General features: G+C 42.7%; 6 protein-coding genes across 6 annotated transcripts; 2 read left to right on the top strand and 4 right to left on the bottom strand.

Annotated features, from left to right (window-relative positions):
- Window positions 1–6198: 6198 nt before the first annotated feature.
- EAF01_000556 (uncharacterized protein) lies at window positions 6199–12657 on the top strand. Its single transcript, XM_038908806.1, has 2 exons — window positions 6199–7016; window positions 7069–12657. Exons 1-2 carry the CDS (start codon window positions 6504–6506, stop codon window positions 12430–12432), a joined length of 5877 nt encoding a protein of 1958 aa, XP_038775712.1. The 5' UTR covers window positions 6199–6503; the 3' UTR covers window positions 12433–12657.
- Window positions 12658–13542: 885 nt separating this feature from the next.
- On the bottom strand, window positions 13543–15316 carry EAF01_000555 (uncharacterized protein; the record flags this gene model as incomplete). Its single annotated transcript, XM_038908805.1, has 3 exons — window positions 13543–14630; window positions 14692–14718; window positions 14815–15316. The coding sequence occupies 3 exons, from the start codon at window positions 15314–15316 to the stop codon at window positions 13543–13545; spliced, it is 1617 nt and encodes a 538-aa protein (XP_038775711.1).
- Window positions 15317–17331: 2015 nt separating this feature from the next.
- On the bottom strand, window positions 17332–17691 carry EAF01_000554 (uncharacterized protein; the record flags this gene model as incomplete). The annotated part of the gene is made up of 2 exons (XM_038908804.1): window positions 17332–17606; window positions 17661–17691. The coding sequence occupies 2 exons, from the start codon at window positions 17689–17691 to the stop codon at window positions 17332–17334; spliced, it is 306 nt and encodes a 101-aa protein (XP_038775710.1).
- A 925-nt stretch (window positions 17692–18616) lies between these two features.
- Window positions 18617–20385, top strand: EAF01_000553 (uncharacterized protein; the record flags this gene model as incomplete). The annotated part of the gene is made up of 4 exons (XM_038908803.1): window positions 18617–18865; window positions 18918–19033; window positions 19098–19711; window positions 19775–20385. The coding sequence occupies 4 exons, from the start codon at window positions 18617–18619 to the stop codon at window positions 20383–20385; spliced, it is 1590 nt and encodes a 529-aa protein (XP_038775709.1).
- Window positions 20386–20401: 16 nt separating this feature from the next.
- On the bottom strand, window positions 20402–21679 carry EAF01_000552 (uncharacterized protein; the record flags this gene model as incomplete). Its single annotated transcript, XM_038908802.1, has 4 exons — window positions 20402–20627; window positions 20725–20833; window positions 20912–21046; window positions 21125–21679. The coding sequence occupies 4 exons, from the start codon at window positions 21677–21679 to the stop codon at window positions 20419–20421; spliced, it is 1008 nt and encodes a 335-aa protein (XP_038775708.1). The 3' UTR covers window positions 20402–20418.
- A 473-nt stretch (window positions 21680–22152) lies between these two features.
- Window positions 22153–24243, bottom strand: EAF01_000551 (uncharacterized protein; the record flags this gene model as incomplete). The annotated part of the gene is made up of 5 exons (XM_038908801.1): window positions 22153–22787; window positions 22848–23134; window positions 23203–23421; window positions 23471–24082; window positions 24131–24243. The coding sequence occupies 5 exons, from the start codon at window positions 24241–24243 to the stop codon at window positions 22153–22155; spliced, it is 1866 nt and encodes a 621-aa protein (XP_038775707.1).
- Window positions 24244–25862: the final 1619 nt, after the last annotated feature.

The following is a 25862-nucleotide window of genomic DNA, read 5'->3' as shown; positions in this document are numbered from 1 at the left end:
CCTCGCTGACACATCTTTCAAATGTCGAAATTTGATTGACCAGCAAAATCTCTAGGTAAAGCAATGTGCTGTTCATCACATACATAATCACTCCTCTCGAACTTCCGCCTCTCTGATGCTAGGGATTCTCATTTACTTCCATGAAAGGAGATGAAGTTGCTGAGAATCACTAGAAATCTAGTCTGCTGTTTCGTTTTATGGAGTCCTGGGTACGGCAATGGGGTTAGATATATGCGTAGCGATCACTCTCGCTTGTTTATTGACTTGAAGATGATGCTTTTGTGAGCGTCTTGATGGAAATACACCTGCTGCTTCAATTTTCTCATTAATAGACATTTGAGCAATTTATTCTCGTAAAATATTATACCATAAGAAAGTTAACCTGAATCGCTGTGTATTCACCCTTGAATCATCGAAAATCCCCCCTTGCCCTTTACTTTGAACTATTGACATGAGAATTGTTCATATTCAATTATCTGGTGGTACCGAAACTATATATACGATTTCAACCCTCACCCCACGTTATCTATATAGGAACTACAATCTTCGAGTCTCAATCATTGAAGAGAGGATAAACACGATCCGGATATAGGTACTGGTACAGGGATCTGAGAATCAAGATAGATTGTTCCAAGCGATATGAAGAATCTACTCTCTATTCCCCAACAAAACTCACACCATCATCCTCCTCTGCTTTCCAAGTCACAATAATGGTGCTGCATTGGAATTTGACATAGATATAACCCACCGGATGGATATACCCTCAATTCCACATGGAAATCTTGATCTAGAAGATCAATTCAATCGCCCAATTTACTGTTCGTTAGGAATTAATGTGAGAATGCGTACCGTATCACTATATGGCGATGTATAATTAATCACTGCAAAATTCCCCCATTTCCGCTGCGCTCTGTGGCGATCCTGACAGCGGGAGCAAACTGATACTTTACACCAATGTGATTAGTGTGTGACTGCAGAAGTTGATAACAAATCTTTAGCTCCGTTTCCTGTTACCTGACCTGGATTCTATTTTAGATCTTCCTTCCTTCATGCCAAAAGGCCCCTTGAGCTATCTGTTCACTTGTCAGAGAATGGATTCGAGGATGTCCATCCGAGCTATCCACTTCAGGTGGCTTGGGGGAGGACCTCCACCGGAAAGAATATTGAATGATTAGGAAAGATAGTTTAGGTGGATAGGAGCTAGAATTTTTTTACCGGTGGGTAGTGAGAGTAGGATATGGAATAGGTTTGAGTTCCAGAGGTAGATAATACATAACGTCGGTCTATTTGAAATCATGAACATGTTAATCGAGAATGGTTGTGTGTTGGGTTCTTAACTAAATATATTGCAAATTAAAATAGAAGAATAATTCTTCAGGCTATCGTTTGTATCTCCTGGAATTCAAGACATTAGTTAGTGTTTTTATCTGATTCAAATAACGAACCATCGAAGTTTCTTGACATAAGGAAAAGGAGGACTCCAGTGTTTATGAGTCTTGCTAAATTACAACAGACACGCACTACGAAAACAATAAGGTTAAGTAAATAGGAATGGAAACATGGTAAAGCGATGTCTATTTGTAATACAATTCACTGGTCCCCATAGTGCTAGATGTCATAATGTTAGGAGTTTATTCGTTCGGAGAAATAGAGATACGTCACTAGACATAAACCCTATCGCTGGCACTAGCCATAGAATATCGAGAAAAGGTACTAGATATCTATAGTGCGATGCATTATCCCAATGAACACATAGGTATCTCTAAACTCTCTACCTAGGGAAATTTGTGATCTATCCTCTATCCTCCGCAGGCGAAAATTTGTGCCATTCTGTCCTACTCAAAAATTCGGGCATCGATTACCAAAACACACATATCGGAGCTTTCGGCTGACCCTAAATTTGAGACATTCAAACTTTCGGGGGTGACTCTATTAGTTGGAAAGAATACCAAATCCGAATGACATTCTTGACTTTGCCGTTAGGTCAATGCTGAATCATTTTACGATTAAAGACTCAAGGCCCTGGAATAAGTCATTCCAACTTATATCCATCCAGGACAGACCATCCATCCCGTCATACCAAGAAGGAAAAAAGAAACAGTTCGTCATCCGGGAGTCTCAGCCCCTATCCTCAACTTTCAAAAAATTCGAGCAATGAGCCACGAATCACGAGATTGGAAATATACGCATGTATTTATTTGCTTCACTACTCTATACTCCACTCTACTTCACTCAAAAAAAGCTAGTCAATGAATGGAATGGGAGAAGAAGCAAGACATCGAAAAACTTAAGACATTGTACTACTCATGCCTTGGGCCCCAAGGGCCCTTTAGCCCTCAAAATTCAATTCGGACAGATTGTATGCAGAATATCGAGGAAAAACAGCGAATGAACAGTAAGAATGTCAAAAACAGAGTTTGAAACATATATGTTGTCAAACGGTGAGTTTTTCATGCATCACCGTCCCCTCATCCTTTCCTCCACATTCCATCCACAAACAACCTAGACCACCAGGCCCTTCATCCTCAAAGCATTGGCACTTCCCAAGTCTGACGCACGTGACCCAACGATCTTCATAGCTATCACCACGAGACCAATTTTCGTGGTACTGTCGTACCCCACATAAGATCTTACCGGCCGGGAAACAGTGAAAATGTTCCCCGGTTCGTTGGGTTTGTGATGTTATTAATTGATTTTGATCCCAAGTGCGTGGGATGGAATTTTGGGCTGGGAACGCGTGGGTTTCCAGGGTTTAAAAAAGTGGAAGAAGGAGAGACAGTGGAAACAGAAAAAAGTTAAAGAGAAAAAAGCTAAATGTGAACGGCAAGAGAGGTGAAGATACACTAATTAAACAGTAACCAAAAATGCGGAAAGCTAAAAGAGAGGAGTAGACGAGAATTAACACTTGCACTAGCATTAGCTATAGAATGTCACGCAAAAGTAGTTAGAGTATAAACTTAGCCACGGAAGTATCGGTATTGCTACAAGGTGCGAACTGTGCATGTAGTGAAGAACCGTTTTAATCACAACCGTAAAGTCAAATATCGATATTCTAGACTCAGGAATCTCGTTACTCGTATGCGTATGTGCGTATATGCAAACTCCCACGAGACCCTTAGAAGACCATTCTCGAAGACCACTCAATTTAGATTGATCCCCAACAAAAATCCAAAAGCACTTGCGAAATCTGCAACTGACTAGATCTCAACCACCCTCTGTGTTATACGTAGCGATGATGGTGATGATGATGATGGCGTAGGTAGCGCATGCATCTAAAGTGATCTGATTGACCAGCTGACTGATATTTCTCACTAGCTCTGGTAAGTTTTGACTTCTTTGAATTTAGTCTGGGGTCTTGAGTGTACAACCTCTTAGTTCCCGTTCAGAGCTCGAGTGGCTACTTGCTAGGGAGTCGTATAGATTAGTTGCGGCTTGCTCTAGGGTAAAGGGTAATATGTAGTGCTCGGTTCCAAGATTTCTGGGCAGAAGGAGGTCATGTTGGTTGGATTGGCGTTGCGAGTGAAGGGTGGTAATTGGTAAGTGGGTGAGGGGAGGTAAAGTAAGCTTTGAATGAAAGTGTGTGGGATGATGATGTTTATTTTGGAGACGGTAGTAATGTGGTAACCTCTGGACAAGCATAAATAAATAAATTTTCAAATATACGACATGGACTCGAGATGGGGTAAGTTGTGGGTAAAGATTGTTGCTGGGCAAGCTCTCGGTTGCTAGACAGGGGTTCCGGGGTTGTCAGAAGCTTGATCAGGAATTGCAACGAGATACTACAGAATCCTCGGGATTGCCTTGTTTATAATATACCGTAAATCAGGATGAAGGTAAGCAGTGTTTGATAAGTACCAGAATGTAGTCGAATGAAATGTTTTGATAGTGACAAGGTAGGACAGCAACTCGAATCTAACCTGTGCTAATGTTTATATGTATGCAGAGTGGAGAGAAGAATGTAGAAAAGGGTAGAATATCTCGCGTTTCTAAATATCTCCAGCTGCGAAGGATATCTTGGATCAGGTCACCTAATTCACAATCGAAATGGTTTGGTTAACATTACCATACGTTTCTGTAAAGTGGTGCGGGTGGCAGTCATGATGCCCCTCGTCCAATCCACGGACCTGGCCGAGGTTGTAAAGGGATCGAAGAAACAATCTTTTATGACCAGCATGCAGATCTCAAAAAGGATATGAGAATCGCAGATGACGGAGAAAAAGTTTCAAAATGGGTCGAGAAACAACGTTGTGATACGGCAATGTAATTTGGATAATGAGTGGATGGATATATGCGAGGTTGCAACCAATTCGTCTTTTTTTCCTTTCAGGGATGCAATAAGCAAGATATGATTGTAAATGGATAGATTGTCTCTTTGGCGGCGAATAGGCTTTTAACGATTGAACGATTGAACGACAGTTATGTATGTGATACTCCTTGTGTGTGGGAGAGCGTCAAGTGAAAAGTTGTGGTGGAGGTTAATGGGGTCGTTGTTCGGTTGTGAAGGAGGGGTGAGCTTAATTAGATATTCTCGACGTGATTTAAGTTATATGTTTGATGATGGGTTTGGCATATCGGGTGTAGAATTGCCAAGTGGTGGAAATGTTTCATTTTTTTTGGTCGTTGTGTAACTTTGACAATTGAACGGCCGAAAGAGGGGGATGAGTAGTGGCTGGAAAGGCTTCAAGGGCTGACACTGGCAGTGAGGTATGTGAGTGAGTTGAGTTTCCTCGTGTGATGGAAGAAGTTAAACCTTATTGTCGCTTTGACGCAGGAGCAAGACCCAAGGACTTTGACTAAAGTGAGGGGAAACAGTCTAGAACAAGTAGTTAATAATGTTGGACAGTATATCTTCAAGTTTTATGTTCGATCAACAAGGAGAAAGTGTGGGTGGTGGAAGCTTTGTGAGGTTATTTGAGTTCCACTTTCATAGTTAGCTTACATGTACAACTTCTGTACATCTTCTGCTGGTGATGCACTCCTACGACAGGAGGAGTATCAACGGATAGTAGAACCCTTATTAATAGATGGTGTATGCCATCCTATGTCCACTCCGAATGCCCCAAAAGTCAATGTTGTACCTATTTATATAAATATCCACATCGACATCTAGGGTAGAATCACCAGCCTAGCTATTTCACCAACCATATCTACGAATATACGAACGTACGAATACTAATACATGCCAGATACTAATAAACACTAATTATCAAATGCTAAATACCAAATACAAATAAATACTAGTCCTCAAATATCAAATATCAAATACCGATATCCTTTCTCCCTCCACCCATTGTACAGAGTAGCATTGCCCTTTTGTCCTGGTCTCGGTAGCTAGAATTCACCAGCTCACCCTCAACTCAAACCAAACCAATTCAATTCGGTTACAGTTTCTTTGTCTAAACCTGTTCATTGGATTTGTTGTCGTTCGTGATATATTTTCTTCGATCCAATTGGTTGCCCCCCCTCACCAGAGATCTTATGGGTATCCATATCGTAACATACCTATCATAACAACTCCCTCCAAAACCAAATGGAGTACAGAGTAGATATTCAATCAAATCAGATCAGATCTACGAGCACTTTATGACACAAGGGTTCAGGACAAGTCAATATTCTAGAGAGTAGTGAAGGGAAGATAATACCTAGGTCCCTAGGTAGTCTCAAAACCTTGCTCTCAAAAGAAATGAGGACGAGAGAAAAAAAACAAAAAAAGACAAAAAACATTCGATTCTTATACTCACTCACTTACTCGCTCCCGAATTATACAATTAAATCAATTTTGTTGTATCACAATCAACCTAACTTGCACACATTCCTGTGTTGTTGTTTTTCCTCACTCGGACAAGCTCGACTCAAACCAACTCAAACCAATTCGAAGCGTTTCAAGCAACCTTTTAAGTGTCCAGTCTTGTCCAGTCTTGTCCACCAGTCTGTACAGTAAGCAAATAAGCAAATAAGTAAATACCTAGCAAGCTAAGCAACCTTCCCATGCTCTTCAATTCCCTATGAAAGAGAAGGGAAAAAAGTTTATAAAAAAAAAGGTACCTCAACCTCAGGTTTTCCCTCTTCAAATCACACTCCATATCACTCTCACACCAAAACTCAAACGGATTAGTTCTACCGTGGTAGGATATCAACCCAGACACCACGCCAGATAAATTTATTCCCCCCAACTACAACCTCTAAACCGTTTCCAAAAAATACTTCCATCAAATACTTTTCTCTCCCCAAATTTATAGAAAGAGACATCGATGTTAACTGTTATGATGTCTTCTTTCAATATTGATTGCTAGCTAGGTTCATTCCTCGCGGTCGAGTCGACTGAACGCTTTTTCCCCTCCACGATACGAAAGCTTGCGAAGCCACGATAACACCCGATCTCAACCAACGACGACGCGTACAACATCAATGAAGTTGATTGAAAGTCTAAGGGCACCATTCAATAGTCAATGTTGACGCAAAGGATTGATTCTTAGGAATCCTTAATTTACAAATCATTCAAGATGGAGGGAGATCAGAACCAGGCAATGTTAGCACCATCTGCTGTGTCGCATCTGCGTGCCGAGGCCGGTATGATGGAACGTTCACTCAGTGCGGATATTCGAGAAGAGAGAGAGGATCTCAGACAAGCAGCAGAAGAGACTCTCAATGTCATCATGGATCTAAGTATGGAGGGCACAATAAATTGGGTCAGCCCCTCATGGTCAGATGTTATTGGTACAACTTTGGATTCTGTGCAAGGGAAACCAATTGCAGACATCCTGATTGGAGACAACGACCGGAGTGTATTCACAGATACTCTGGAGGAAATGAAAAAAGATGATTCTCGCAGTTACATTATAAGATTCGCCATTGAGCTGGGTCCAGCTTCAAGATTATTACCACTGAAACATCTGGAGCATGTCAAAGAAGGCGAAGGCGAAGGTGCAACGATATCACAATCGGGACCTGCTACAATTGATCTGGAGGGACAAGGTATCATGGTACACGATCGAGGATCCGAAGCAGGCAGCCATGTAGGTTCTTGTCATGATCTTTGATCGGAAATCAACAGCTAATATTATGCAGACAATGTGGATGATTAGACCTTGGATAGCGCCACGAGAAATTCAAATCGACCTCGCCCCAGTTATAGTCGAATCTTTAGGTACTGGAGCACAAGTTCTTGCGAAATATCTCACTACCGTTGCAGAACATGGTCTGGATGACCCAGAAAATCATGCCCCGCCATTACCACTTCTTTGTCGAATTTGCGAACGTCAAATCCCTCCTTGGTGGTTCGAAAAACACACCGAGTTGTGTCTCCAAGAACACAAAGCTGAGATGGAAGTACAAATGTGTCAGGATAATTTGACGGAACATCGTCATGCTATTGTCAGAGTTTTGGATGCGTTAGAAGCTCGTCAAGCTCGGCCGAGTGCGGGAGAACAGCCTGTGATGCCGACTCCGCCTCAGGCTGAATACAAAGGATTGCCGATTGGTGCCAACTCAACTACTTCTTCTGGTACAGCTTCTCCAGGGACACCCACATCAGGTAGATCTCGATCAAGGTCTACATCAGGATTTGGTCATGCACGAGGACGATCATTTGCTCAAAGACGACCTCATGCTCGAATTGTAGAATTATTATTGGACCTTTGTGATACAGCCATGGAGATCAACACACCCGCGATCAAAGAGCCATCCCCTCAAGCTCCTGGAGAGTTTCGTACACAATCTCCTCAATCGGAATCCCGCATATCTCAAGTTCTGCAATGGCAATCACCAAGCTTGAATGCTGTAGATCAAGAAGGCTTATCGATCCTATGCGCGGATAGTGAAGCCGTTGCGCGAGCAAAGGTCGAAGCTGTCATTCGTCATCGAAGAATTATCGAATATTCTGAACGCATCCGTATGGAATTTTCGGCAATTGTACAAGATTGTATAGATGAGGCTATTAACAAAGCTGCCCGACTTGCAGCTGGTCAACTCAGTGATTCGACAGAAGAGCCCGAAGAAATAACACCAGCTAATGAAGAGGGATTTTTTGCAGGTTCTTTCGATGGTCCACACGGACCATCATCGCTGGCAGCAGCACTTCGAGCTGCTGAACTTGGGACGGGCATAGTACATGAAGGTCGGCAATTATCATCTGCTGCTATTTCTTCCACCAGATCCAGTAGTCCTAAGGAATGCCCAACCCCTCGTTCACATCAAGGCGCTTTGAGTAGCATACTAGGACAATCCCGGGAAGCAAGGAGGGAATCAATCTTTTTCGAAAGTGATACGGGTGCGGAGAGTGATGGTAGCGTCAGATCATCATCGGTCATGGGGCGTCCGCCAAGAACGGAATCGCCAGTTTCAGAGTTCGGAGATCTTCGTCGACATGCAAGTTCCCGACAACCAAACAGGCGGAGCATGGTTCTCGGTACTGGTACGCTTTCACCCCGAAGACAAGAGTCTCCCGTTCGGATGCCACCTCCATCATCCCCATTGAGAATTTCCAAACCTCGCATTTTGCCGATCGCCCACGAGGGTATTGTTTCTCCAACTGCATCGCCGATGCTTCCCGGAAGCGAGTTCAGCTCACCCGCATTAGTTCCGTCACACCATCGACGTCAGTCCTCGGCTGCTGGATCAGACCCACGACCACCACCTTCGCCCCGATTAAATTCTGTAAGTGCTCCACAAGCACGTGCCGTCCCACCGTCGATCAAGGATTTTGAGATCATCAAACCTATCAGTAAGGGAGCCTTTGGTAGTGTTTACCTATCGAAGAAGAAGTCAACCGGTGATTACTATGCTATCAAGGTACTCAAGAAGGCGGACATGGTTGCCAAGAATCAAGTCACAAATGTCAAGGCTGAACGTGCTATCATGATGTGGCAAGGTGAGAGTGATTTTGTCGCGAAGCTCTATTGGACATTTTCGAGCAAAGACTATCTATACCTAGTGATGGAATATCTCAATGGTGGCGATTGCGCATCTCTCATCAAAGTTCTCGGAGGCCTCTCGGAAGATTGGGCAAAGAAATACCTTGGTGAGGTAATCCTTGGCGTTGAACATCTTCACAGTCGTGGCATTGTACATCGTGATTTGAAACCTGACAATCTTCTCATTGATCAAAAGGGTCATCTTAAATTGACTGATTTCGGGTTGTCGAGAATGGGCTTGATTGGACGTCAAAAGAGAGTATTAAGCAGCGTAGCGAATGAGTCTGCTCCAGATCTGCTGAAACAAGGTCCTTTTGCTCGAGCTACTTCCATGAGTTCTTCTCGTGCTTCATCATTCGATTATCAGGGCCATCATTCACCCGGTTCAACACCTCAAATGACCCCCGATGTTGCAGGTAGCTTGGGAACACCCTCATACTTCAATTTGAGTCGTGAAAATACCATCAGCAAGGATGCGCGACGTAAGTCTGGCCATAGGAGTGATAGCGGCGGTAGTGATGCATTAACTACTATGTTCAACCAATTTTCTCTGACCGAATCCCAAAACCAGCAAGTGCTCAATCAAAGGAGAACACCTATTGAAGAATTGAGCGAGAATGAGGCTGCCGGATCACCAGACTTATGCCTTCACCCGATTACGAGTCACAGTTCTGATGCTAGGCACAGTACACCACCACAAACTAGCACGGGTATGATGCCACCTCCAATGGCTCTTTTCGATCCTGATGATAGTAATCGTCGATTTGTTGGTACACCTGACTATCTTGCTCCCGAAACTGTAAATGGTCTTGGTCAAGATGAAGTAAGTGATTGGTGGTCTGTAGGATGTATCATGTTTGAATTTATCTATGGCTACCCACCTTTCCATGCTGGTACACCGGATGAAGTTTTCGAAAACATCCTGGCTCGCCGAATTTCATGGCCAGATGAAGGTGACTACGATGTCTCGGATGAGGCTAAGGACCTCATGAATAAGCTTCTATGCTCAGACCCCCAGAAACGACTTGGGGCCAACAAAGATGAGAAGTTTCCTACTGGAGGCGATGAAATTCGAAGCCATCCTTGGTTTGAAGGCACTCAGTGGGACAAATTACTCGAAGACGATGCACAATTTGTTCCCGCACCGGAGAATCCCGAGGATACCGAGTATTTTGATGCGAGAGGAGCCACTTTGCAATCTTTCGCGGAAGAGATGGAAGATCAAGCGTCTACTCAGCATCCCACGCCTGGTGCCGAATATCCCGAACGCCCTCATGATGCTTTATCTCGAGTCCGGAGTCAAGTCAATAACGTGAAACGAGGTTTAATGCCACTACACATTCCACCTCATGTCCGAGATATGAAGAGCAGGCGACTGAGCGAACCTGTAGTAGCAGATGACTTTGGCAACTTTACTTTCAAAAACTTACCAGTTCTAGAAAAGGCGAACAAAGATGTTATCCAGAAATTACGACAGGAAGCCATGTCGGCCACAAGCAAGCCAGTTGTTAGTCCTGGTGGTGCCAACACCGCAGCAACATCCCCCGCTGCGTTAGATGGAAGTCCTGTATTGCCGATGCCAATGCCAATGCCAATGCCTATTCAAAGAACCTTGTCAAATGCTAAAGCTACTGCACGACCTTCGTCTCCTTCTGGATTCAGTCAAGCAGATGCTTCTCCAAGTAGGGCTTCACAACCTTCATCACCGTTACTTGTCTCATTTATTGCAGGGCAGAATAATGAAGCTAGACGTAAAACTTCGAGCAATTCTTCGAGCTTATCACAGCAATCGAGCAACAATCTTGCACCACCTGCTAGTTTTATGGACGGGCCTAGGACATCGCCTGGGCTTCATAAGACCACTAGTTCTGCCGCTTCTTCGCCTATCAAAATACGTGGGTCTGCACCTCCACCACTTTCATTATCATCGCCAGCAAAACCACCTGCCACTCCCCGACAAGGTAGTGGTACCTCATCATCATCTAGAGCTCGCTCGCAAACAGTTGGATCACAAGAAGGAAGCCCTTTACCAGGCGAATTCTTATCCCATCGCAAGCGACGAAGTCAAGTATTCGATATGTCACCTTCTTCTTCGGACAATGAAGGAGAAAAGGCTAATGCGTTACTTCGTGTTCAACGTCGCCGTCAAAGCTCAAGACGGATGTCCCAGATTACCTTATCTGATGGTCCTGCTTTTAGACCTTTGGATGTACTTATCTGTGAAGATCACCCAGTATCACGAATGGTTATGGAGAAGTTGTTGGAAAAATTACGTTGTCGAACAGTTACGGTCTCAAATGGTGCTGATGCATTGAGATATGCCGTTGGTGATATCAAATTTGATATTATTATGATGGAATTCAAGTTACCTCAACTCAATGGTGCAGATGTTGCTCGAATGATTCGCGAAACGAAGAACGCCAATTCTCAAACTCCCATAGTTGCCATCACTGGATACCTGAAAGAGCTTCAAGCACCTCATCAATTCGACGCATTAATTGAAAAGCCACCGACAGCGTCGAAGCTTACCGAAGTCCTTTGTAGACTGTGTCAATGGAAAGAGCCTATATCAAGTTTGAACTTCTCTCCGGCATATCCTCCACCGTCTGGTCTACGTCAGGAGAGTTTACGTCTTGAAGATAGCCCTACTTCTGCTTCGTCTGGTTTTGCACATATGCCAGCTGGTAGTTTTAGAGGTTCAAGTCGTGAAGATTCTATCAGCTCAAGTCTTTTTGAGGATACCGAGGCTTTTCCAACTGATGATCTTCCTGTTGTCATTAATAGGAGACCTACAGGCGATTGGGATGAGACTGGGCTTGGTATCAGTAACGAAGTTGACATGATTGAAGATAATGAATTACCTAAACTTCCGCCATCCAACCTTCTTCCAAACAGCCCTTCCCCAGTACGACTAGAACACCGTCGAAATCTTTCTCGCCAACGATCATCTGAAAAAATGAAGGCGAAACGGGAAATTTTGGAGAAGAACCGCCACGAATGTGCAGAATCTGGCGATGATGAGGATGAAGTTTTAGGTGATGTTGCTGTACGAGAAAAGACTAGTCCAAAGGCTACCACTTCTCCAAAAACACATCGTGGCTCTAAGCTTGGTACAGAAATGATGCGCACGAACAGTCGTGGTAGTGTTGTGTCTGGAACAGAATTGTTAAGTTCTGACTCAATTGAACCACCACCTACCGTCACTGAAGAGGCGATTACTTCATCACCGACATCAGAAATGCCTCCAGCATCCAAAATTTCCGAGGCTACTTCAACACCTCCCGGAAAATTTCAAGGTTTCGGCGATAAAGAGGTTGATATATTCAAAACACCAAAACAATCACAGTCACAATTCTCATTCATAGACGAAGAAAATACTCCTCGGCCTGCTTCAAAGTCATCACAAACAATTGTCGATGGGGATTTCCTTCCTACACCTCGACCTACTTCAAAGTCTTCGAACATGGGTGAGAACGTTGATTATCTTAATGTGGGTAAAAATTCAAGGAGAGATCGGTGAACCTAATGTGGTAACTACTATTGCGAACACAACTCAGCTTACACAAATATTTTCTTTTCAATGTCATATTATTTGCCTTCATCAGGCACATTACACTTCTAACAGACTTTTTTCTTTGTTCACTTTATTAATTTTTTTTTGACGCGCACAAGCTTCTCCTTTTTGCCCTTTTGGACTCGACGTGTCGTGGTCTACAATAACTGAACTTGATGACTCAAGCGTGGCGTTTGGGAATGGGTTGGGTGGGAGATTATGCATATCATAGGGCGTTTTTTGTATTTTTTGGCATTCTTTGATCAAATATGAATGGGCTCAACTTTCACAGAGCGAATCGGATTGTGGGTTGATTGATGTTTCTTTTGTCAAAAATGAAGGGCATGGATGGTTCGAGATTAGGGGATAGGGAAAAATGAAAATGTTCACGCGGTTGAGTGGTCAGTTTCTTTGCATTTGACGAGAAGAATGAGAAAGATCTCTACCACTGTTACATATGCCCGGGACGTCAATAGCTCACAAGGAAGATTTTGTAGATTTGTTGGGGTTTGGAAGAGGGTTGGTGGGAGATGGGAAGGGAGTGTATCGATGAATGAACACATCAATGGGCGATGTGGACTGGGATTTTTAGTTTAACATAGCCACACATAAAACACGAGGAATACATATGAGCATTAGCATTGACAATCACCAATGGGGACGTTTAAGCCTGATATTATTATTTGCTTTGAAAAATACGAAATGTAATGGTTGATAACAGCGTAGAGGATGGTTTGATGTTGTCATTTCTACCAAAGAGATAATACAGATGGCATTTTTAGGCGATAAGCATTAAATATAATCAGTGGTAGAAATTGCATGAGAATTATGTGATAGTCAATGTTTGAGAAGATTGCATGATGTAGTGGAGCTTGATTATTAACACAATTATCGTCCTCTGGAAACCTCCGACCAGGGCTAATGACACACCCCATTTTATAGGTTAGAAACTATCCTAGAGTGTTCATCAATACAATCCCCATTTCTAGTCTATACTCCCCATATACTCATAGAAAGCCTAGAGCAACTCATCCTCCCATAAAAACCTCTAAACTAGCTCAGATACCAATCCCTCATCTAAGCACCCCCTATAGTAGCACTCATAAAAAGCTTCTCCCTCTTCATCAATAAGCTCAACACCGCAGTCAACGCTCCCGCCGTAATAACCATAGCATAAGTCTTACTCATACTCTCCACAGTCGCCTGAATAACCTCCTTTTGCTGTATCTCTGTCAAATTCTTCACAAACTCACTACCCGCACCCGCAATCGCCTGCTGGATTTCCGCAGCTGGTAAATCAGGTAGGATGGCTTGGATCTTCTCCTGACTTCCATTTAGGAAGACGGAATTGGCGATTGCGAGAGCGATGGTTACACCGCCTACTTGTGCGCAGGTGATGAAACCGACGGCGGAAGAAACGAGTTCTTCGGCAACGACGGCTTGCGCAACGGAGAAGGAGGCTTGGGCGAAGAGACCGACGCCGAAACCGATGAGGATGGTGAAGCCGTAGATTTTGGCAATAGAGGTATCGGGGGTGACGTCAGCGAACATGAGAGAGCCGCCGATGAGGACGAGGATTCCGCCTGCGGTGTACCATGGCATGTAGTAACCGTATGCAGAAAGAATAGCACCGTTGGATATGACGGCGAAGATCATCAGGAAAATGAATGGAAGAAGACGAACACCCGCTTCGAGAGCTGAGTCGTTACGGGTGAATTGGAAGAAGATTGGAATCATGTATATAGGGATGAAGATAGCGGTTCCTCCAGCAGATGTCATGGCGAAAAGAATAAGCATTGTTCTACTCTTCAAGAATTCGATAGGGAAGATTCTGCGGCTGCTCGTGGTCAAGATAGTATAAACTTGTTGGATGCTGAAGATGATGAATAAGATACCTGAGCAGACGAACAAACCGATGATCTTTCCAGAGTTCCAAGGGTAAGTTACACCACCGAATGAGACGGCCATGACACCAGAGACAAAGGCTCCAATTATAAGTATGCCACCGAGGCAATCAACCTCTTTTGCGCGATTGAGGAGTGGAACACCAGGGCGGGGATCGTAGTTTGGGAGAAGGAATAAGTAGACTGGAGCGCAAGCTGCGCCAATGCAAAGATTGATGTAGAAAGCCCAACGCCATCCTGCAGAGGAATCTGTGAATGCACCTTTGCCATTGTTAGTACAATTAATTCGTATAAGCCATCAAAAGGATGTGCATAAACCTACCTCCAATAATTGGACCTATTACAGTGCCTAAGCCTCAAGTCATTCCAGTGCCCCCAATATAAAGCGGTCTTTCATGAATAGTAGTAGAAGCAGCAAGCAGTGTCATAACACCCACATACGCACCACTACCACCGAATCCACAAAGTGCTCTCCCAACAATCAAAGCAGGCATATTGGGAGCACCACCGCACAACGCGGAGCCGGCCTCAAAGATAATAATCGAAATGATATATGTCCATTTCGCATTAAACTGACCAAAAATCTTTCCCCATACTAAATTCGTACTAGCTGCGCCAATGAGGAAGCCCACACTAAGCCACGAAAGCTTACTAACATCGTTGAAGGTAACGACGATATCAGCTTGGACATCTGCCACAATGGTGTTGTCGAGCGCGAAGAGAAAAGTGGAGGAAAGTATGGCAGCAACCACCAAAGCCCATCTCCAACCTGTAATGTCTCGTACTGGAGGAACATCCTCGGTTTGCTTAACTTGTGCTTTCTCTTGATCGATCTCTGAGATGGATGCCAGTTCGGAGGAGATGCCCGTTTGGTTTGGTGGAACATTGAGAGACTTCCTTGAAGCAGCAGAAGACTCTGCAAGTTTCTCTGATGAAGGATCCGCCATTTTTGAATCTGTCTGAGCTTGTCAGTCAAAATAACTCAATATGTCTTATCAATGAAAGATTATCCACCTTTTAGTTAAAGAGTTCAAGAGACCTGTTGTGACTATGTTAAAAACCACCTACCGTACAACTCAACCTCAAACATGGAGATGGTCCCACAATATATAAAGTTCCAAGGGAGCCGAGAGGCATGCTTCATTCTAGGAGACAAGGGTCGGAGAAAAAAGAAAATATTACTTGACTGTGCTTTATAAGCCGCTGTGAGATTCATGAGAGAAGCCTTGCCATTCTAGTCGGCATGACTCTTAATCTTAAATGACAGTTCTAAGAAGAGTCTACTCAGAGTCAATATCGATGTTCTTTTCTCCATAATATTTCTGAAGTTGAGCCAGTTGCCATCTAAACATGGAATTCATAGTTGTGGAGGATCAAGGATTAATACATAGTGCTTACTGTGGAAGCAATGGACTCGCAAGGCCATGACTACTGACCTGCGACGGACCAGGGAAAACAATCAACGTCAAGTTACTAACCGGCACAACTCATCGGACACCAAAGACTTGGAATAGTCCGGGCGGAAGAAAAGTTAGGCCGGAGGTGATACCGGATTTTAGAACAAACGCCAGGAGTGGAGGAGTTCAAAGATATCTGATCGGATTTTGGGCTATATCCGAAATGCGGAGGGATTTGGCGGAAGGATTGTACAGAAAGAAAGTAATCATTAAACAAAGCTAGGATAAAAAAGATGGCACGTCCACAGACAGTGGTTGCGTAACTAAGCTTGGCCAAAGAAATATCACTTGTGCATTTACCATATAACTTCCATCACTAGAGGTAACTTCGCTGGAGCTGAGTAGGGCTGACATTGAGACCAAGACCAGATCCACAAATGATAAATCCATTAGAGTCTCGTTAGCACGCGTGTAAGCGATTTTATCTTTTATTCATACTTTTAATAGCTGTGATATACATTTTCATCGATGGTATTGTTCTTAATCGGATGTCCGTACGGCATCCAGTACATGACCTTAATTCTTCTGCAGACAATTTGACTCGTCGTCGTTATTGACAGTAATTTCAGACAATCAGGCGCCAAACTTTAGCATAATCAAAGTTCACATTATATGTCCCAGCAACTTTGTACGTAGTTGATACGTGTGTTAACTCCATGGATTGCTGCTGACTGTAGATAGATTTCTGAGGCTCGTTGTGAAAGTTTGTGGGGGGTGGGTGGGATCATCTTATGAACAACGAAAGAGGGCTAAAAGGAGGGGGGGAATGTGTAAATGTCCTCGTAAACAACTAGAAATTCGAAACCAATCGCTTTCAAGATTGCGTTACTGCATTTTAAACATGGATAAAACACCGTGGAATGGGCATCGGACTCTCCACTAGAAGGGCTAGATTTTTCAAGATTCATGAGATGTGAACCTTCGTGCGGAATTCCGCAGCTAATAAAAGTAGATTATCGCTACCATGCAATTGGACCTTGATACACCAAGGATCCTTTTGGTAAACTCAAATCTAGTCTGTCATTCCTTGACTTGGATTTCTTCGCTAGAAAATTCAAGTGCCATCAATATGCTGAATTAATAAACCTCGAACGATCTCCGTAATTTGTAATTCCTTCGATGGCAAAATCCAGCGCAGATGTGGATTAACTCGTCAATCGTTTCATCATCGCCTCCACCTGAACAGCGAACTGTGCTGGAATCCGATACTTCTTCTGAGATCTTTTTCTTGCAGGACTCTCAAGCCTGTTTGTAGCAAGGCGAGTGTTTGAATGTCGAGGGTCTGATGGACTTGGGTACTTTGAATCACATATACCTTCTACCACTCACATTTTGTTCCAGATGCCCTTATACACACACCAAAGTCCCGTACTTGTGTAAAAACCCTCGACTTTCAGCTGTATTTCTTGTACTCCTAGTAGCAATTCCGATATAATTTCCAGTTTTGCTTCACTGAGAAATCCAAGTGAGAAGGACGTTATGCAGATCGTCAAATGAGTGCCCTTTCAGATGAGCCGCTTCGAAGAGTCAGAGCTCCAGTTCGGCATGGCAATTGATGACATGGCGGGATGTTTGTCTACTGTCAAGCCAACTGATAATTTTTTATTATTGAGCTTCGAGGCCGTCATTGAATTGCAGAAGGATGTGGGTGATATCGCATGATCGAATGTTCGTTCTCCATTTGGACTGTTGTGAGATTGTAGCAGAGCCCTTCTGAGGGCGAACGAATTTTCGACCGTGCGCATCACAAGTCGCATGCCTTCTCTTTTCATGATTGGATCTGAGATTAAAATTTATTAGTTTGACTCTTTGAGCTAGCGCTCTTTGTGCTCACGCTCATCAAGCTCTTCGTAATCAGCCTCCATTTGTAATCTTACCATGAGCATTCACTCACTTGAGGGTAGTGTTCATAGCAATCGATCATTGTCTTGCCCTAGTGAACAGACAAGGCGAGCATCATGTTGAATCATAGGTTGATTGTGAATGCAACTGTTTCTTGATGGAAAGGTAATCACCCTACCTACCCAGCAACTGAACGAGCTGAGTTATCAAGCATCCAAGCTCGCCAAGATAGATAACCTTATGTAATATGATATAAGCTTCATCACGTGGCTTCTTATCGATTCAACATCATGAGGTAATGAAGTTCCAAGTTCCAAGCTCCAAGCTTATCATCTGCCCAAGATATTCAAATGTAACCTTCCCTTTTGACCTTTCTACCACGAAGATTCTTTCCCCTTTGGTATAAATTTCGAGACTTTTCTCCAATGGTGTTCAATGTTCCCAACGCCCGATGTTTTCCCCTCATTTCATATCTCTCACCCCTCCTCATTGATGAAGAAGAACTGATAAGAAATGATAAGATATGATCCAAGACGCATAACTATACTATCAACGCATGATCAACCTATATCGAGTATCTTCAAACATGAGGGGCGTGAGAGAGGGAAGAGTGATGATAACACTTCCATTCATAGTCAATTCTGTGGACTAGTGATGATCTTCAGATAGCACACGCCTCGTACATGCATGACCTACTTCACTTGTAGTCCAGTATTCGTACTACCTTTCCATCACGGTGATGTCTGTGATCCCTTCATTTCTTCGTTATTCGTTCAATCAAATCATCATCATACATTGATTACACATTGCAAACTGCATCTTTCACTCGTCGACACCATCCCTAATTGGACATTTGTTTCGTTTGCTCATCACTAGTAATAATTGGCCTTTTCTTTACGTGGACAGTCGAAGTGTGATTGACTACCTATTACAGTTATCATCTACACTATGGCGGTCCCAATTGATGAAAAACATCAATCTACCGACGCTGATGATATCAAAAAGAAGTCACAAGACTTAGAGCGAAATGTTACCTTGGGTGAAGGGGAGTGGCAAGGTCCCATGTTCAAGCATGCTGATCCAAACAACGGCGATGAAGCGCTCAAAGCTTTTGCTGGACATGACGGTGAAGTTGTTGTCATGACGCCAGAGATGGAAAAGGCATTGCTGAGAAAAATTGATTGGAATTTGATGCCGGTATGTCTCTTATCGAATAATCCCCATCGAAGTACTCACGACATTTTCACAGATGCTCTGTGTTGTTTATGGGCTCAACTATCTCGACAAAACCACTCTTTCCTATGCCAGCATTATGGGGATGAAGACCTCACTTGATCTTAAGGGGGACAATTATCAATGGCTAGGGTAAGAGTGTTTGTAGTTCAGGTTTTATTCCTTTGAGGAATCTGTTGATTAATCCATAGTACAGATCCATGTTCTACATCGGCTACTTGGTTTGGGAGTATCCCACCAATCTTCTTCTGCAGAGATTGCCACTCGCTAAATGGTCATCGTTCAATATCATAGCGTGGGGTGGGACCTTGTGTTGCATGGCCGCGACAAGCAATTTTGCGGGTGCTGTGGCTGTGCGCTTCTTTCTGGGAGTCTTCGAGGCTGCAGTAACTCCTGGATTTACTCTCTTTACATCCCAGTGGTACACGCAAAGAGAGCAAGGTCTACGAACTGGAATATGGTTCAGTTTCAATGGCTTTGCCCAAGTATTTGGTGGTCTCGTTGCTTATGGCATATCAGTGGGTGTTAAAAAACACGGATCGACCATTGCTTCATGGAAGATTGTGTTCTTGGCCATTGGTCTGTTGACAGTCACTATCGGCTGCATATTTCTATATTTCATGCCGGATAATCAATTGAATGCCAAATTCCTTACACCACAAGAGAGACTCATGGCAGTGGAGCGTATCAGAAAGAACCAACAAGGTGTGGGCAATAAACACTTTAAAATGTATCAATTGAAGGAAGCTCTTGCCGATCCGGTAACTTGGGCATTCGTCTTTTATGGATTGGTAGCAGACATTCCTAATGGTAAGAAGAACCTCAACGTTGACTCGGATTCGGTTATAATCCCTCGAAACTGACAAAACATAGGTGGAATTTCCAACTTCTTTTCCCAGCTCATCGTTTCATTTGGCTACACTCCCGATGAATCACTTCTTTACGGAACTCCGGGTGGTGCTGTCGAAGTTATAGCCCTCATCGCATGTGGTTATTTTGGTGATAAATATGGACATCGACTTCTCATCTCCATATCTGGTCTCTTGGTAGCGATGTTAGGCATGATACTTATAGTTGCGCTCCCTTTATCCAACAACAGTGGTCGTTTGGCGGGTTATTACCTAACACAAGCTTCACCAACGCCATTCACTGCACTTCTCTCCATGATATCGAGTAACGTCGCAGGTTACACTAAGAAAACAACTGTTGCAGCCCTGTATTTAGTTGCTTATTGCATAGGCAACATAATCGGCCCCCAGGTGTTCAGACCAGCAGACGCGCCACGGTATAAACCAGCGGAAATAACCATTATTGTATGTTATGGAGTGTGTGCCTTGGATGTCGCTTTCATTGCTTGGTACTACAACAGGATGAACAAGAAGAACGAAGCGATCAGAGCCGCGCCGGGTTACAAAAAGCTAGATAAACAAGAGTTTCTTGATTTGACGGACAAGGAAAATCACGAGTTTGTCTATGCCCTGTGATTAAATCAACCACCAATTCATCTCCTTCCCTTTTTAAGTCTCCTCGAAAAACTCCCCCAACAGTGCGTTTGTCTCATCACTCTTCTCTAGTTGAATCCAATGTCCACCTTCCCATCTTTCAACTCTGAAATCTGGAATGTAAGGTCTCATTTGCGAGGGGAAATCAGCGCCAGAGCTAATGAAATTGGTGGACGTTATGAGAAGAGTCGGTTGATGAACGATGGTGCGTTCTTTAGGGATTGCTGAGATGAGAAGTTAGTTTTTGTTGTGAATTGAGAGCTAATAGAGAGGAATAAAAGGGAAAAAAAAGTAAGAATGAAAGAAGAGGGGGGATAGTACCTTTATCATCATCTTCGTTAATCCCATGAAGTTGCATAGTATACCAATTTTTTGCAGCGCCAAATCCACCATTTTTGGGTGAGAATATATTTTTGAAATATTCAATGTCCTGATTGTGAGATACGTGTCAGCAATGATATTTGCATCACGGGTTGTCACAAGCATGGCTGGAATGATCTCTACTCACCTCACTCTTTATAAAATAGGGATAAGGAGCTATCATACCCCCCTCAAGCCATTTGCGAAAACCGCCAGTAGCTCCCATGTGCTCTTTGCCTAGCTCATTGTCAATGCTATAATACAAGGACATAACTGATTCGGACTACGTTGACATATGTTAACATTCTATATTCGGCATAAACAGACCCGATAGAGACCAAATAGAACTGTAAGATCTTACATTTTTGTCCAACAACTCTGTACTATCCTCCTCATCCATCAAAAAGAAATATCCAAATATTTCAAACCCGGCCATCTTCTTAACTTGAGCATTGATCATTTTCACCATGTCGAAATTGAAAGCCGGTCCATCAGGTGCCTGATATCCCACATCTAGAAATACTAATTTCTTGAATAATTCCGGATAATAGTTCACCATGCGTGAAAGCATAGCACTTCCCCAATCATGTCCTACACCTAACACTTTATGAGATGCACAAATGGAGTGCAAAGAAAGAATTTCATGTAGGTCCGAGGCCATGTCTTTGAATTTGTAGGATTGGGTTGACAGTGGTTTGGAGGTGCCGCCAAATCCAAGAAGGTCAGGAGCAATGATTCCATAACCTTTTGAGGAGAAGTAGGTTATTTGATGGCGCCAGTCATTTGAGGAGGAGGGGAAGCCATGGAGAAAAAGAATATAAGATTTTGAGGGGGATGAGGGCTGGATATGAATGTAAGAGTAGGTAAATGAGCGGGTGGTGGTATGAGTTCTTGCTGGGAAGTTTGAAGACGCCATTTTGTGGAAAGTATTAAGGTCCACCTGGAGATGAATATGGTGATAATTATTCTGAAGAAGACGCTGGATAAATAGGTATATACATACTCTTATTGCACAACATCAACGTCTTCATGCATGGCCAGATGATATATTTCCGGAAAGTGTTCAGGCGTACGTGATTGTGATTGGACACGGGGCTCGTGTCATCCAGAAACCCCGAGTGGGGTTATCGTGGTTCGGGTTTCAAAAGAGCCCGGAAAATCAGGGGTATATGTGGGGAAAGGATTTCCGAGGGATTTGGTGATAGGAAGGAGGAAGGTGGGCATACCAAGATATCAAAATGTCAGCATGGTATAAATCCTTTATGTGGATGTCAGTGAATGAATATGTTGAGTAAAGTGGGGTTGATTTTCAATACCAGTATCTTTGTACTATTACTGTGTCCGAGACGCATCAAACTCTTCAATTCCCGCGGAACATTGATAAGAAATTCAAAGAGAGTTGGGATACATATCCCAGAGTCCCATGTAATCCTGCGACCAAATATCTTCCATTTCCATTGGCATAAAAGTTGACATCGAAGCCATCTGGTCTGTCTCTGACATTGGCTGTTGTTGTTTTTCTTGGAAGTCATCGATAGAGTTGGAAGCAATGGCAATGGGCGCATTGAACCCTGGCTTACGATCCACCCATGCTTTAAACATCTTCATGACCTTTTCCGAACATGTGAATATATTTTCGGAATCACTACTTGTTCTTTCCCAGGCGGCCTCGGCTTCTGATTCTTTCAGACTTTGTCCTAAAGCATCCAAGATTCTTCTAGGCGCACAAACTCTCCTGACCATGTCGGTATCCCATGCTGGATCTTTGAGCACCGTCAAACGATATAAAGGGAAGAAAACTCCTCCGAATTGTTTCCATACTGGAAGTGGTAACCCTATAAAATAGGAGGCTGGTGAGTTGAGGAGGATGTCGAACCAAGCTTTTATGGAGTTGAGACAGCAATGAAGTGATTCTATTCGAGAGAGTGAGGAATCTATAGATGAAACTCCAGTGGAGTTGGGAAGATAGATAGCAAACTCGTGAATCATCACTTGCGCGCCGTAAATTTGAAGGTTCAAAGCTCCTTGGAAGCTGTTAGCACATAATTCTAGGAATGGACTCTCTATTGTCAAAGTATACATACGATTTTCGTTCAAATGCGAGGGTATCTTGTCCTTGACCTCCGCTAGTTGGGATTTGAGAGTTTGAATATAGAGCACAACAAGGGTGGAACTCCCAGGCTGGTCTGGTGTTCCATCGCGGATGAGATTTATATATGATTCTGCCGTCTTACGCACAACGTGTTGAAGTCGCACCTGGCTGATCAGAAGATCATCCGATGGATCTTTTCTCTCTTCCAATATTAATAAACATTTGTCAAGATAAGGACACCACACTACGCCTTCTAATTTTTTGTGAAAGGTTGAAAGACTAGAAATCTGGGAGTTAGCCTTGATCGCTTTAAGCCTGCCATATAGAGGGGAAATATTTAGACGAACGTTGAGGTTAGGTAATAGCAGGCTAAAACTAGACGACGATGCTCCATATTTCGAGTCAATGGTACCTCCATCACTTCATGATGACGGAATTCATATTCCAGCCCCAGAACATGAGACTCGTCACTAGTAGGTTGATGAAGTTGTAAATCAATCACAAGTGTAACGATGAGATTGGAAAACAGAGTCATGAATGGTGCAGTTCGTATTTGATACTGGCCCCTAGAACAACAGTGAGTAACGTGGGTTCAGCATCGAGACTATGGCTTACCATCCAACAAAACAAACCAAACCCAACAACAGATCCAAATTCCTCTTTCCCTCCACAAGAAGTTCCCGAGCTGCGATTTCTCGGATTAATTTGCCAAGTGTAATTTGTCGGTGGATTACGGTTGATGACATTGTCATGATACATAACCAAAAGAACGGGCGCTCTTGTCGTAATTGACGGGCAGTCATGCCATCTTGAAACTGTATAAATGGGAAATGGGGAAGATTTCTCGTACAAAATGAATGAAAGTATATTTCTGCTTCTTCTATTGTTGGTTCCACACCCTCAGGTAAAGCGTATGGATACGTTGGACTTGCGCTCGATGCCGGTGTGGGAGGAAGATGAGCCGCACTTGAATTAGTAGATGCGACTTCATCAGAATTTTTTGCCGAAGTGTTTACGGCAATAGAATGTGAACCTGATGCATGCTTATCAGAGGTTCGAATTGTGAAACTGTTGAGGGCATTCTCGACAGCTGGATTATTTGGTGAGATAGTCCGCAGTAAAGATACAAGCCCGTCTAATCTTTGTTCAAGACGTTCTGCAGTCACGCGTGGTTTCTGTCTCCGTTTCACCGGAGCAGTAACACATCCCTTTTTGAGCCTTCCACATCTAGGCAAGTTAGTCTACGGAGACACAGGGAGTTCGTGATTGAGATACCTCTCACAGATTCTTTGGTCACTACCAAAGTTACATTTAGTTTTTGCCTTGGCACAATTGAGACAAGCTCGTCCGTAGGGACCTGAACGTTCCGTTTCCGTAGAGTCTGTCATTTTTGAACTCAAATTTATAAGAAATGGGGACAAGAAGAAAACGAGAGACAAACCATGGGGATGACGAAGAAAGTAATTGTTACAATGGATAAAGAAGGATACTGCCGCTCGGGATAGTCAAGATCCCGTGTCCGGCGGAGCTCGGGGTTTGAATCTCCGATCTTTTTCTTTTATCCAATCAGTGGTCGACCCAAGTGAAACGTCCCCCCGTTCTGCTCTCGAACTTCATCTTTCCAGTAAGACTTATTAGGAACTAAAGAGATTCAACCTAACCTTGCGCTAATTTTAGAATGCAGATAATGACTTTTCATTGCCAGAATAACCGACCGATAGAGCTCATTGCTTCGGACGCAATGCAAACCGCAGTCATCAACTTGTGAAGTAATTAATCCGTCTTCGGTGTTGGGATTTTGTCTCTTTCACAAAGCTCTCTCATGTGTCTCTGTCATAAGCGAGGTACAAAATCAGAGAAAGCTATCCCGAAGAAGTCGTCGTAGTTGGAGGTTCTGGTGCGGCGCAGAGTTCTACATGCAAGCAGCCTCTGAGAGTCTGAGCTTCCAGAGCCTTTGTCAATGCGAGCCCTATATGAATTTCGCCTGCTTTATGGAAGTTTTTGGAGACGATTACTCGGTCGTAATCATGTTGAATAATCACTCGGGCAGCACTTCTCACTGCTAACAAAGGCGGAGTAAGGCACGTTGTTCTCCATTCATCTTACACTATCCAGGCAATTCCAAGATTCGGAGAGGGAGCATGTCACAAATGTGTGGAAACCGTTATCATCACCTAGGAATTATCACATATCTTTCTCCTTCCGGGTCCTTTTCGCCGACAAAATCATTTAGAAATACCTTAACGCATACATTCATCTGTGGCGGTTGTTAGTCTCACACTACTAACTTTAGTTGTATGAAGATCTCGACTGCCTCCGATTCAAGCATTTAGCGAGAATGCATTTCAATTACGATTTTCTGGCCACCCCTGTTTTAGACCACCCTTTCACACCAAAAAGTACTTTTTTTGCTTATTAATATCTTTATCAAAATATAATATAATTAATCGAAAATTTATTTACATATAATTCAAATTATTTTAAATCTATATTGAAAATTTTAGATTTTTAGGGTTTTTCTGAATAAAGATCTAAAACTTCAAAATATTGATTTTTTAATTTATATAAGAATTGTATATAAATTAGAAATTAATTTTAAATCTTTAATAACTTTTTAATTATATTTGATAAAAAGAAACTAAATGCTTTTTTGGAGGTTTTGAGCTTGAATTTATATAAAAAAATTAAAAAAAATTATAAAGATATAACTCAAGTAAGGAAAAATAATTATTATAATTTCAAATGTACTTTTATAAAAATTTATTAATTGAAACTTTTCCATTTTTTTTAAATCTTTTATATTATAAATAATAAAAATTTATAGTATATTTTTAATAATTTTAATTAAAAAGTTATTGAAAATTTATAATAATTTCAAATTTGTATATAATTGTTACGGGACTACTTCTAGGAGTATTTAGAAGCTTTACCGCTATACTATAAAAGCATAAAAGACTAGGAGATAGAACTAGAAGTTCTATCTTACTCTTATATATATAGTAGGACA

This window comes from Botrytis porri, assembly GCF_014898465.1.
Source record: "Botrytis porri strain MUCL 3234 chromosome Unknown BPOR_001, whole genome shotgun sequence".
NCBI lineage: Eukaryota > Fungi > Ascomycota > Leotiomycetes > Helotiales > Sclerotiniaceae > Botrytis > Botrytis porri.
This window is presented reverse-complemented; position numbering and strand designations above follow the sequence as displayed.